Source organism: Geotrypetes seraphini, chromosome 3 (genome assembly GCF_902459505.1).
Source record: "Geotrypetes seraphini chromosome 3, aGeoSer1.1, whole genome shotgun sequence".
Classification (NCBI taxonomy): Eukaryota; Metazoa; Chordata; class Amphibia; order Gymnophiona; family Dermophiidae; genus Geotrypetes; species Geotrypetes seraphini.
Window position 1 is genome coordinate 167,392,742 of NC_047086.1, and position 13,019 is coordinate 167,405,760.

Sequence of the window (13,019 nt, forward strand, 5' to 3'; positions counted from 1 at the left end):
AAACTTCACTGGCTCCCAGTGATTTCCAGAATCCATTTCAAATGCTCCTGCCTGGCTTTTAAGATCATTCACGGCATCCTTCCTCCCTTAATCCCACTATCTTATAACTGCTCGAGTCCTGACTCTACCAGACCCGCCCAAAGGTATAAACTATCCTTCCCCTCTCTACACGGTATTCGCTATGCAGGCAAACTGGGAAAATCCCTTCTCTTTAGAATCACAGGTCTTTGGAATGACCTTACTACCCCGCTGCAGAACCTGGGCTCCCTCCAATTATTCCGCAAGCAATTGAAAACCTGGCTTTTCACTAAAATATAATTCTATCCCCCCTTACTCTTCTCTTCTATATATAAGTTCATGTAAACCTTTATTTTTTCCTTCTCTTCCTATATTTTAAGTTCTTGTAAACCGTGCCGAGCTCCACATCCGTAGAGATGATGCGGTATATAAACTTAAGGTTTAGTTTAGTTTAGTAAATAAAAACAATATTTTATCAAATATTAAATACTAGACGAATTTGATATAACATACATGAAACAGAAGGAGGTTAGGGGAGGGAAAGGTTGTTTAAAATACATCAAAGTAAAAATTAATAAAATTAATATAAAAGGATGGTAAATGGGGAGTGGCGAAAAACATTAGGAGGGGAATCGTCTCAAAAGAGATATTAGATACTGTAAAGCTTCACATGAATCAAGAGGTTAAGTGGCTGCGGATGGGCAGACTAGATGGGCCATTTGGCGTTTATCAGCCATCATGTTTCTGAGACCCCCATGAGCCATCCTTTCTCTTTTACTATAATATTTATTTATTTATTTATTTAATTTGTTTTCTATCTTGTTTTCCCCAAAGAGCTCAAAACGGGTTACAAGTTAACATATATAATATACAGTTAACAGATGACAATTTGTCATAGTTACAGTACAAGACTTTCGATACTTGACACATACAAGGAATCTAATTCCTTTTTAAGTTTTTCATTGTATTTAGTTTTATTTAGTTGGATTTTACTTTATTTTATGTTTCTCATCTACCTTATTTATAGTTTTACAGGGTTCTGTACTTTTTTCTTTTTAATTTTTACTCGAGAGAGTCAGAAACCATCTTGAATAGGAGGAGTTTGACAGTTACAGAATCACAGCATAATGGTCTATTAATCTAAAGGCCTGGTCTTTGATCGTCTTCGTGAGATCACGCACCTGTCTTCAGGGGCCTGGTTGATGTGCCGCGGCCCACTGGCGACGTCGGGGTATTGCTGCTTGATGGGGTACAGCAGAGCATGGCCGAAACCACTCCAGGAGCAGCATCCGCCTCTGTGCAGCCTCATGCTCCAGGCGCAGCCAGGAAAAAGGCAGCGAAGCCTGGGGGAGCGGTGGAAAAGTGTGCAAGGCATTAGGCCTTCAGAGGAGCATAGTGGTGGGGCTTTGGCGGCAGCCAGCTACAAGGTGGAGAAGAATAGCAGATGCCGGGGGCTAACTGTAAAGAGTCTGGTGGATGGAGGCAGCCTGCTGCAGACTAGAGGCAGCGGAACTTCGGGCGCTTTCAAATTGAACGGAAAGCGGCAGGAGGGTGAGGAGCCCTCCCAGGGGCAGGAAACCGGCGTCCAGGAAACTGAAAAAAGACCATAGCAGCTGAGCTCTGGTTTCAGCTGAGCCATTGGTCATCGGGCGCTGTTCCCCTGCAACTGGAGTCCGTGTGGCTTGGGACCGCCAGCAGTGGACTGGTAATATGTCTTGCCTTCTCTCCTCCCTCCTCGGCCTCCGGTGTGCAGCAGACGGATAGGAACCCAGTTGAGAGCTGCCACTGGAAGTTTACAAGCATTGGGCAACCAATTTGGATGAAACTGTGGAGACTGAATGGGATTTGATTTGCTTTATTATACCTTTCTTTTGTGGGATGACCTCATTTTTGTTCTTTCTTTTGTTTGCTACTTCTTATTTGTACCTTAATGTAGTTTATTTGTCTTTATCTACAGTATAGTTTTTTTTCATCTTTCTTTGGGAATATTAACAATATATCTTTATTATTTAATAATTTGTTTTCGCAGGTACTTTAGCTAAATTGTGAACCTTCGGGACAGTTAGGGAATTTCCAAGTACCTAATTTTTACTTTTAAATTAAACTAAACCGCATCATCTCCATAAAGATAGATCTCGACACGGTTTACAGGTAATTCAATAAATGAGGGAAGGACATAATAAGAAATTAGAGGTTATGAAGAGAATAGGTAGCTTTACATTTTAAATAGATAGCTTTACGTTTTGGAGAAAAGCCAGGTTTTCAGATGCTTTCAGAATAATTGGAATGAGCCTAGATTCCGCAGCGGGGCAGGGAAGTTATTCCAAAGTTCAGTGAATTTGAAGAAAAGAGATTTCCCTAATTTACCTGTATACATGACGCCTTTTAATGAGGGGAAAGATAGTTTGAATATGTGGGCGGATCTGGTAGTGTCAGGTCTCGAAGAATTCCAGGATAGTGGGATTAGGGAAGGAAGAATGCCAAGTAGGATCTTGAAAATTAGGCAGGTACATTTAAAGTGAATCCTAGAAAACACCGGAAGCCAATGAAGTTTTACTTTTATTTTTATTTTATTGTAACTCATTCTGGGCTCTTGAGAGGACAGGCTATAAAAATGAACAAATAAATAAATAAAAAAATATATATACTGTATAATATACAGTTTACAGTACAATTTGCCATAGTTACAGTTCAAGATTTTTCAATACAAGTTTTTTCCTAAACTGACACATACCAAGGATTTAGTACCAATTTAAATTTCTTTGTAATCCATTGGTCATGGCGAGGGAATTAAGTGAAGAGGTATGTTTTTATTGCTTTTCTAAAGTGGAGGAATCCTTCAAGGGATTTGATCTGCAAGGGCAGTTGAAGTGGGAGTAGGAATGTTGTTTGGCAGTTTGCAGTTGATGGGCATGACCAGGGGGCATTTTGAGGCATATTTCAGCCTGGGAGTGGTAGGACTTGTTTGGCACGTATTGAAGAAGCTTGGCCCGGCATCATGTCATGCAAGGATCTAAACACTAGCATCAGGCCTTGAAGACACAACGGGCAGCCGGTGATGATAGAATCTAGAAGACAGGATCCTGAGCACAGAGGTTTTTTAGAAGTCTGATAGCTGCATTTTGTACAAGCTGGAGACATTGTATGTTCTTCGCCATGAGACCATTAAATAGGGCGTTGCAGTAGTTCATGTGGGAGAAGATAAGGGGTCCTTTTATCAAGCCGTGCTAGTGGGGTTAGCGTGGACATTTCATCATGTGCTAACCTCCGCGGCCAGCTAAAAAACTAATGCCTGCTCAATGCAGGCATTAGCGGCTAGCGTGGCAGGCGGTTTAATGTGCGGTATTACGCGTGTGAAACCCCTACTGCAGCTTGATAAAAGGACCCCTAAGCTGCGATAGCAGTTTTAGTGCGCGCTTAGTGTGCACTGGAATGGAGCGCGCGCTAGACCTTAACGCTAGTATTGAGCTGGTGTTAGTTCTAGCCGCATAGCGCAGGTTTACAGCACACTAAAATCCTGCATGCACTAAAAATTCTATCACAGCTTACTAAAAGGAGCCCATAGAGTAGTTGGGTGAAGTCAGACTCTCAGCTTCCTTGCATTCAGCTTCTTATCATATGAAGTGGAGAGGGCCCAGGTGATTATTGCTTCTTCATTCTCCATAATTTTCTTATGATCACGATCCCAGTGCTTTTCCGGTACAGCAATGGTTTAATATTTACAAAATTTACAAAGAATAAGACACGTGAACTAGTGCATTTCATCAGTGTAACCATTTTCAGTTGTTTCACATAGACTCTACAGATGCTTTTTGCTTCAGATTTTCTGTTTTTTTGTGAAACAACACACAGGAATGGAGGTGTGATAGGCGATGAACGTGGTGGTTAAAAGGTGAAAGAGGCTATTAGAGCCAAAAAAAATCCTTTAAAGAATGGAAAAAGGATCCAAATGAAGAAAATAAGAAGAAACACAAGCACTGGCAAGTTAGATGTAAAACATCGATAAAGACAGCTAAGAAAGAATATGAAGAGAAACTTGCAAAAGAGGCAAAACTCAACAATCTTTTTAGGTACATCAGAAGCAGAAAACCTGTGAAGGAATCTGTGGGACTGTTGGATGATCAAGGAGCAAAAGGCCATAGAGGAAAGACTGAATGAATTCTTTGCTTCGGTCTTTACGGAAGAAAATGTAAGAGATCTACTGAACTGGAAATGGTTTTTAAGGGTGATGATACGAAGGAACTGAAAGAAATCTCGGTGAATCTGGAAGATGTACTAAGCCAAATCGACAAGTTAAAAAGTGATAAATTGCCTGGACCAGATAGTATACATCTCAGGGTACTAACAGAACTCAAACATGAAATTGTTGACTTGCTATTAGTGATCTGTAACCTATTGCTAAAATCGTCTGTAGTACCTGAAGATTGGAGGGTGGCCAATGTTACACCAATTTTTAAAAAGGGCTCCAGGGCAGATCCGGGAAATTACAGACCGGTAAGCCTCACTTCAGTTCCAGGCAAAATGGCACAAACAATTATAAAAAATAAAATTGTGGAACACTTAGACAAACATGATTTAACGAGATGGAGTCAGAATGGGTTCAGCCAAGGGAGATCTTGCCTCACCAATTTGCTTGACTTCTTTGAAGGTGTAATAAACATGTGAATAAAGGTGAGCCAGTTGATATAGTGTATCTAGATTTTAAGAAAGCTTTAGATAAAGTTCCTCATGAGAGGCTCCTGAGAAAATGAAAGTGCCATGGAATAGGTGGCAAAGTTCAGTTGTGGATTAGGAATTGGTTATCGAATAGCAAATAGAGGGTAGGGTTAAATGCTATTTAAGTTATTTATAAATGATCTGGAAATTGGAACGATGACTAAGGTGATTCAATTTGCAGATGACACTAAATTGTTCAAAGTTGTTAAAACGCATGCGGATTATGAAACATTGCTGGTGGACCTTAGGAAATTGGAAGACTGAATGTCCAAACGGCAGATGAAATTTAATGTGGACAAATGAATAGTGATGCATATTGGGAAGAATAACCTGAATCAAAGTTACCAGATGCTAGGGTCCACCTTGGGGGTTAGCACCCGAGAAAAGGATCTGGGTATCATCGTAGACAGTATGATGAAACCTTCCGCCCAATGTATGGCAGCAGCCAAAAAAGCAAACAGGATGCTAGGAATTATTTTTAAAAAGGGATGGTTAACAAGAATAAGAATGTTATATTGCCCCTGTATCACTCTATGGTGCGACCTCATCTGGAGTATTGCATTCAATTCTGTTCTCCTTATCTCAAGAAAGATACAGTGGTGATAGAAAAGGTTCAGGGAAGAGTGACCAAGATGATAAAGGGGATGGAACTCCTTTTGTATAAGGAAAGACTAAAATGGTTAGGGCTCTTTAGCTTGGAAAAGAGATGGCTGAGGGGAGATATGGTTGAAGTTAACAAAATCCTGAGTGGAGTAGTACGGGTACAAGTAGATTGATTTTTCACTCTATCAAAAATTACAATGAATAGGGGACACTCGATGAAATTACAGGGAAATACTTTTAAAACCAATAGGAGGACATTTTTTTTCACTCAGAGAATAGTTAAGCTCTGGAACGCATTGCTAGAGGTTGTGGTAAGAACGGTTAGCATAGCTGGTTTTATGAATGGTTTGGACAAGTTCCTGGAGGAAAAGTCCATATCTGTTATTAAGAAAAACATGGGGGAAGCCACTACTTGCCTTGAATATCTAGCATGGAATATTGCTACTCCTTGGGTTTTGGCCAGGTATTAGTGATCTGGATAGGCCACCGTGAGAATGGGCTACTGGGCTTGATGGACCATTGGTCTGACCCAGTAAGGTTATTCTTATATTCTTATGTTCTTATGAATGATTTTCAGAGGACTGTGTTCATAGGAGCTAGCTAAACTAAAGGTGGACAAAGTGAGGGGGCCGGATGGCGTACATCCAATAGTACTGAAGAAACTGCTGGCTGACCTTTTCAATGTTTCTCTAGAGTTGGGAGTGTTACTGGAGGACTGGAGAAGGGCAGATGGGATCCTTCTCCACAAAAGTGAAAGTAAGGAATAGGTAAGGAGCTACAGGCCATAGACTGTAATAGGTAGTATTCACTGTCTGTTTGTGCTGGATTAAACTGCTACATCTGTCAGAGAAGCTGGAAATGGAAAAGACACTGCCTGTTGCTCAGCAAACCAGACCACGTGCTGGAATCTTTGGGCTGTCAGGCAGACTGAAGTTCAACCGAGACCTCAACCCCCATAGATCCACATGCAAGTGTGTGTGTGGGGGGGGGGAGGGAAGGGGGGGCGGGGGAAGGAGGAGGGAGAAATTTACACAGCCAGCACCCGTTAAGCTCTGTTGGACCAAAATGGGGGCCAAACAGCCTGTGCTCAAGCACCTAATAAATTAAGATGCAAGCTAGTTTCAGGGGAATGGACCCTGAGCTCTACAAGATTCAGAGCAGGCCGATCAGATCAGATCAGATCAGAACTCTGAGGATTGCTTTGCCAGCTACAGACCTCTGGCCGAGTCTGCATCCTCTCCCAGGCAAAACTGCCCCAGGGTCACCAGGGACATCTCCAGTACCAAAAAGCCTCAAACTCGGATAACCCCCACCCCACAAAATAATAATAATAATAATAATAAAAATATCAGAGAAGATCAGAATCATACCTTCTCAATTCGCTTCCAGAAGGAAAAAACTGAAGGGGGCACTATAGAGCTGAAGAATATTAATTTTATCATTCTGCAATCAACTCACGAGTAAAGGGATATTACCTATTGTCATGACTCATGTGTCCTTTGCACCAGAAAGATTAATAGTGTTGAAAGCACAGTGTTGTGCAGGGATTGAACAATATATTAACAAGGAGACTAATGCAATAGTCCACACCACTCTCACATTCCTGCTGTAACCCCACTCCTATTGCATCACTTGCAGAGTTTTGCTATACAGTATTCTGAGGAAATGATGTCATGCATCAGACTACAGTTGGCTTCCTTCGCCTTCTGCAAATGCATGAAGCACACTTGAACAGAAGGTATTTTATTCTCCCACAGGATATACTAAGGTTAAATTGAAAATCACAGTATAATTTATTGTTTAAGTTAAGTGAGTCATTCCCTCATATTAAGTGTAGCGCTCTAGTGATCACATCTGAACAGGGAATCATCCAGACACCTTTTCCATACAAATTCACCTTGAGATGCTCAAGCTTCCGGTGTGTTATATTTGCTGTCTCTTCGTGTATTTGCTGATTGATTATTTCTTCACTAAGGGCAGCTTCTGACCTGTACAGCCAGGAGCCTATGGAACCCAAAGGGGCAGGCAGAGACTTATCAAGCTGAAGGTTCCAGTCGAGGAGCTGAAAAAAAAAAAAAAAAAGCCATAAAATGATCAATAAATAATTTACAAATCTTTAGTAGTTTAGGTAACAAGACAGGTTAACGAGTAGGCTGACTAGAAGTTTTCTTCATCTGCTCTATTATATATGTACTGTATATTGTCGGATCTTCCTCTCTGCTGGATCCTGCCTTCCCATTTTCTTTTGCGTTGGAAAAAAATTATATAAAACATCTAATATTAGAAATTCTGTGCCATTACAAAGTTGCTTTTGTGTTCTAAATTACTATTTCTTTTAATTTTGATGAACTTACCCTGGAGGACACTCTCTCCCATGCTTGTTTTACCATTGCTTGATCAAGTGATAATTTCCCATCTTTTTGTAATGGCTGTATTACTGTTTCAACTGGCTTCCTCTTCATTTCGTACTGGGTTCTACAGCGTTTGAAAATCTGCAGCAGAGCATAGCGTACAGCATGAACAGGATTCAGAGCATCCAGGACAGAATCAATCCTTTCATGAGCTCGATGCAAACAAGTGTGTTGGTCCTCTCTATTAGCTCCCACCAATGTTCCTCCTACCTGCCACTTCTCAGGGTTACCAGATGTTCAGGAAAACCCAGACATGTCCTGTTTTTAGAGGATTGTCTGGGTACACAGGGGGATTTCCAAAACCCAACAATTTGTTTTTGTGTGGGGGCGGGGATGGGAGAGGAACATGGCAGGACTTGGGCAGGGCAGGGGGTGGGGTGGGGCAGGGCCACATGTTTTTTGTTTTTTTTTTACAGACAAAATCTGGTAACTTTATTCTTGCTGCTATAGAAGACCATCAGAAGAGTAACTCAAAAGCACTTTTTGATGACCCTGTCAACTGGGGAGTGGGGAAAACAAACAGATTGTTGTGGACAGTAGTGGCTTTGGTTCCAGCCTCCAGCTCTTCTTTCTGCCAGCCACTGATTTACCAGGGCAAAAATCTGCCTTGATAGCATTGAATTAGCATAACTGAGAGGGCCCATCTCAAACATTTGGACTCTAGGCATGTGCTTAGTTTGCCTATGCCTTAAACCTGCCCTGAATACATCATAGAGAAAACAAGAGCACAATGGCCTAGATTCTGTATAAGGCATCCAAAGATAGGCACCAAAATGAAGTGCGCTAAGTTAATATTCTGTAAAGGGTACTCTGCATGGAATGAGTTTTACAGAATAGTAGCTCAACCTATGCTGTGCACATATCTTTGAGCGCGAGCATATTTACCTGCCACAGGTTGATGTAAATTCTTGCATCCAACTGATGCCATATTTGCCTGCACATATGCAGATATTCTTTTTTTTTTTTTTAATTCTTTATTCATTTTCAAAATTACATTAAATGTTAAATATATTCATTCACAGTAACAATAAATACATCACTTATAAACAATCATTGGTACATTACATAAATTCTTATCCCTTCCCCATTTCCCATCCCTCCCAACCATATATTCCATTACCATATAAAATATGTAATAATAAAATACCCCCCTCCCTACACCTTAAACTGATAAATATAAGGGAAACAATTTTACTTAATCTTTACAATATTTTGTTAATGGTTTCCACACATCCTGAAATTTCTTAAAATATCCCCTTTGTAAAGCAATAAATCTTTCCATTTTATAGATATGGCATAAAGAGTTCCACCAAAAGTTATAATTTAATCTCCATATGCAGATGTTCTATGACTTCACCCCTAATTTCTGGTAAGGTCCCTGACCTGCCCATGTCCCCTCCTCTCCATAGCCAAGTGCCAATTGGAGTTGAGCACTATGAAATTTAGGTGCGCGTTTAGGCATGCATGTTATAAGGCGCAGGGCAAATTTGTGCATAACTCCTAATTCCTTCCAATTAAGTGCTTCACGACAATTATTGATTGTTAGCACCTAATTGGTTAATTGGTTTACGTGCGAATCTGCAGTTTGTGCACACAGTTTGGACAACCTACAGAGAATCTGGCAGTTGATAATGCAGAATAATATAAAAACATATTTATTTATAAGATAACATTAACGTAAGATGAAAAAACGAGTAGCTATTTCTTCTTACCTGGTACTTTTCCTGTGAGCTTCCCTCTACAATCTGTGCCCTTGTGATGTCTCTTTCAAACTGCTCTAGCCAAGTTCTCAGATCTCTTAGAACCAATCTGTCTTCTCTCTGTCATAAAGAAATGATTCAGCAGGCAGAGTAGGATAAATGCATGTACTGTATAATTTCATCAAATCATCCATAAAAACAATTGCAGCTCACTCTATATGTTGTTCACCTTCATCCTATAATAGAGAATATTCTGAATCAAATTTGTTATTCCTAATACTGTAGTCTACGGCAAAAGTCCTAAAGTGGTATACCAAATACTTTAAAGAAAATATAGAATAAACAATAATTTCATTTATAATAGATGTGTTTCATTTACTGTATCGGGTGAAACCGATGTTGGTGCCTTTTGATTTTCATACTGTTGTACAGGCAATGGTCTTATCGAGGCTTGACTACTGTAATGCCCTGTATCTTGGATTAAGACAAGGTACAAAATGCTACAGCCAGATTAATCACAGGAGCACCAAAACATGCTCATATTACACCTTATCTTCAACAATTGCATTGGCTGTCTGTGATGTTTAGAGTGCAATATAAGATTGTGATGATTTTGTCAGCATACTATTCAATTTTTTTTTTTATAAAAGGACCCCTGAAAAAGAACTGGCAACATACCCATTTGGAAACAAACCACAGGCAGCCAAATATCATCTAAGAATAACAGGCTTCTATTTATTATGACAGGGGTTGCCATACAACAGATTACGAGTAATTGGAAAAACTGGAAGAGACTTTGGGGTCATTTTATCAAGCTGCGGTAGGGGTTTAACATGCGTAATACCGTGCGTTAAATCACCTGCCATGCTAGCCACTAACGCTTGCATTGAGCAGGCGTTAGTTTTTTAGCTGGCCGCAGGGGTTAGCGCATGATGAAATGTCTTAATAAAAGGAGCCCTTAATTACAGTTTCTGGTGGAACTCTTTATGTCACATTTATAAAATGGAAAGGACACTAGCCACACAGCAGGGGAATTTTAGAAAATTTCAGATTTGGGAGCCATTAACAAAATATTGTAATGATTGAATATTATTTTTCCCCTTAAAAATGCACATCCAGGATGGTGGGGAAGGGTTTTTTTTAATTGAATATTAAATAAGGTATATAGGAATAGGTTTATGGTAGGTTTTCTTGAATTTAAAGAATGTTATTGGTTAGGGAGGAGGGGGGATAAATTCTGATATAGATTTTAACAGAATATTAAGTGTTGTATTTGAGTTTAAAATGTTATAAATGCTGTTATACTTATTGTAAATTTTTAAAAAATGATTAAAGAATTGGAAAAAAAAAGATTGTGAAGATTTGTCATCAATTTTTGTATGGTACAAATCCAGAGCATTTCAAAGATAGGGTGACTGTTTATTACCCCAATAGATCTTTGAGCTCTGAAAATTCAGCTTTGCCGAGGGGAAATGTTAATCCAAAATATGTAGAAACTTGTGTAATGACCTTTTGTCGTGCTGGGGTAAAGCTATGGAATTCGCTGGTAGGGCAGTTAAGGAAATGTGCTGATGAAGGAACTTTCAGAAAATTCTTAAAAACACAATTGTTTGTATCTGCTTTTTTATAGGGTCTGACTCACCTTGATCAAGGATTTATTGTGAATTTAAATCCTAATGTTTTGTTTGTCTCTTTGCATTGTCTCTTTGCATTGTTTTAAGCATTATGTATGTTTGATTTTATGTAAACCGTCTAGGGTTAGAGGGTATAGAAATTAAAATAAATAAATAAATTGTATTGTTCACCATTTTGAATGTCAATTTGGTTGCCAAGAAGAGAGTATATAAAGTTTTATAAATAAATGTTTATAAAATTTTTATTATAACCACAGGGTTTAAAGACCTCGCTTCTGTAGTGCATTATGCAGCAGTTCATGTTTTAGATACAAACACGTGCAGCACCCAGAATTCACTGTGAATCATAATAAAGGGAATGGCCACAAGAAGAAACTTCCTGGGCGATATTTAAAGGGTGGTCCATAGGCGGAGCTAGAGCAGAACTGGAAGCTATCTGATTAGCAGCTGTTTTACTAAGCTGCGGTAGTGGTTTCTACTGCGGCCAGGGGTGCTAGATGTTCCGAAGCTGCTCCAACACTACTCCGGTGTTCTGAGCATTTAGCACGCCGGGCCACGTTAGAAACTTCTACTGTGGCTTAGTAAAAGGGGGGTGGGGGGAAGTCTAAAGGAAAATGCATTCCAATGCAGAATAGACACCGAAGAATCTAAATTTTTATAGCACATTTTATTAATCATATTTTGTTTTAGATTATTGTTCGGCTGAATAAAAATAAATGTACTCAGCCCATTTAGGCCCATACGGGTTCTTAGGTGCTTGAATGATCATCACATGATCTTACCTAGGCCTTGTTTGGCCCAGTTAGCATAGTGCATTCTGCTACATGGCCCTCACCCTGGAGTTTCCCATCTATAGAAATTTGATTTAACACGTTTCAAATTAGCTGTCACAACATGGCTTTTTCACCTATCTGGACTGGATCTAACGCGTCTGATTGATTTCCCTTATTTTCACGTCTGTGTTTTGTTTATCTTCTGATGGTAGGCATGCATTTCTTTCCTGCACACCGATGTAGTTCGGTTTCTGAGATGCTGCTTTTAATCTGTAAACTGCTTTGTTCTGCTTGGTCATGTAAAACGGTTCAGCAAGTCACGATAAATAAATAAATAAGGGCATTGAGGTAAGCATTCAACTGATAGTAGTCAGCACTGTTGCTGACTAAATTCGTTCTGGATATTCAGTGCTGGGTCATGTGTGGCACAGAATATGTGGGCTAAATGGTCATCAGAGCTTATGCGGGTCCTGGCTACCATTCAGCCACATGACGGCTATGTGAGCCCCAACTGAATATCCCCCCAGAATGTCCACAACTCTCCCCTCTCCAGACCTACCTGTATCTCTGGTGATCCAGTGGGGACAAAGAGGACAGGAACAAACCCCCACTAGCTTCTGCCCCTTGCATCTGTGTTAAGCAAATGGCTGTTGTTGTAACCTCTTGTAGCTCCTGTTATCTGAAGGCAGGAAGGAGTGAGTAATTTCACTCCTGTTCCCATCACCTTCCAATGAACCACCAGGAATACAGGAGGGTCTGGGGGTGGGGCTTATTTAGCTCAGGGGAAGTTGGGGGTTGGGAGATGTTCTGTGGTAGAAGGTGTGTTTACTGGTGCAGGCTGGGGGGAAGGAGGGGGCTTTTGAGATGTCCTATCTTGGCTGGATTAATTATATAGGTGCTGACATTGAATATTACTGTCATCTACATAATTGATGGATTCTTCCAAAAAAATCACCCCTGTACTGCACTAACCTGCCCCCTTTTTGAGGGACTGGTCATAGCCAATATTCAGTGTCACTGCCCAGTTATGTGCTGCTGAAAATCTGCAACTGGGCATCCCCAGACGATTTAAGCAAGGAGGATCCCATGTCCTGTGTCTAGGAAGTGTCATCAGAGGGAGAGCAGACACAATGTGGGCCGCAAGTTCGTAATGCTGCACACGCT

At 40.3% G+C, this 13,019-nt stretch overlaps 1 protein-coding gene across 1 annotated transcript in view; it reads right to left on the reverse strand.

Moving 5' to 3' along the window:
• SYNE1 (spectrin repeat containing nuclear envelope protein 1) overlaps nucleotides 1–13,019 on the reverse strand; it is a 994,076-nt gene that overhangs the window by 805,075 nt on the left and 175,982 nt on the right. Inside the window, exons 9-11 of the mRNA XM_033936910.1 lie at nucleotides 9,461–9,568; nucleotides 7,692–7,829; nucleotides 7,235–7,399 (exon numbers count right to left, since the gene is read on the reverse strand). Coding sequence (XP_033792801.1) covers nucleotides 7,235–7,399; nucleotides 7,692–7,829; nucleotides 9,461–9,568 — 411 coding nt within the window. The remainder of the gene's footprint in view (nucleotides 1–7,234; nucleotides 7,400–7,691; nucleotides 7,830–9,460; nucleotides 9,569–13,019) is intronic.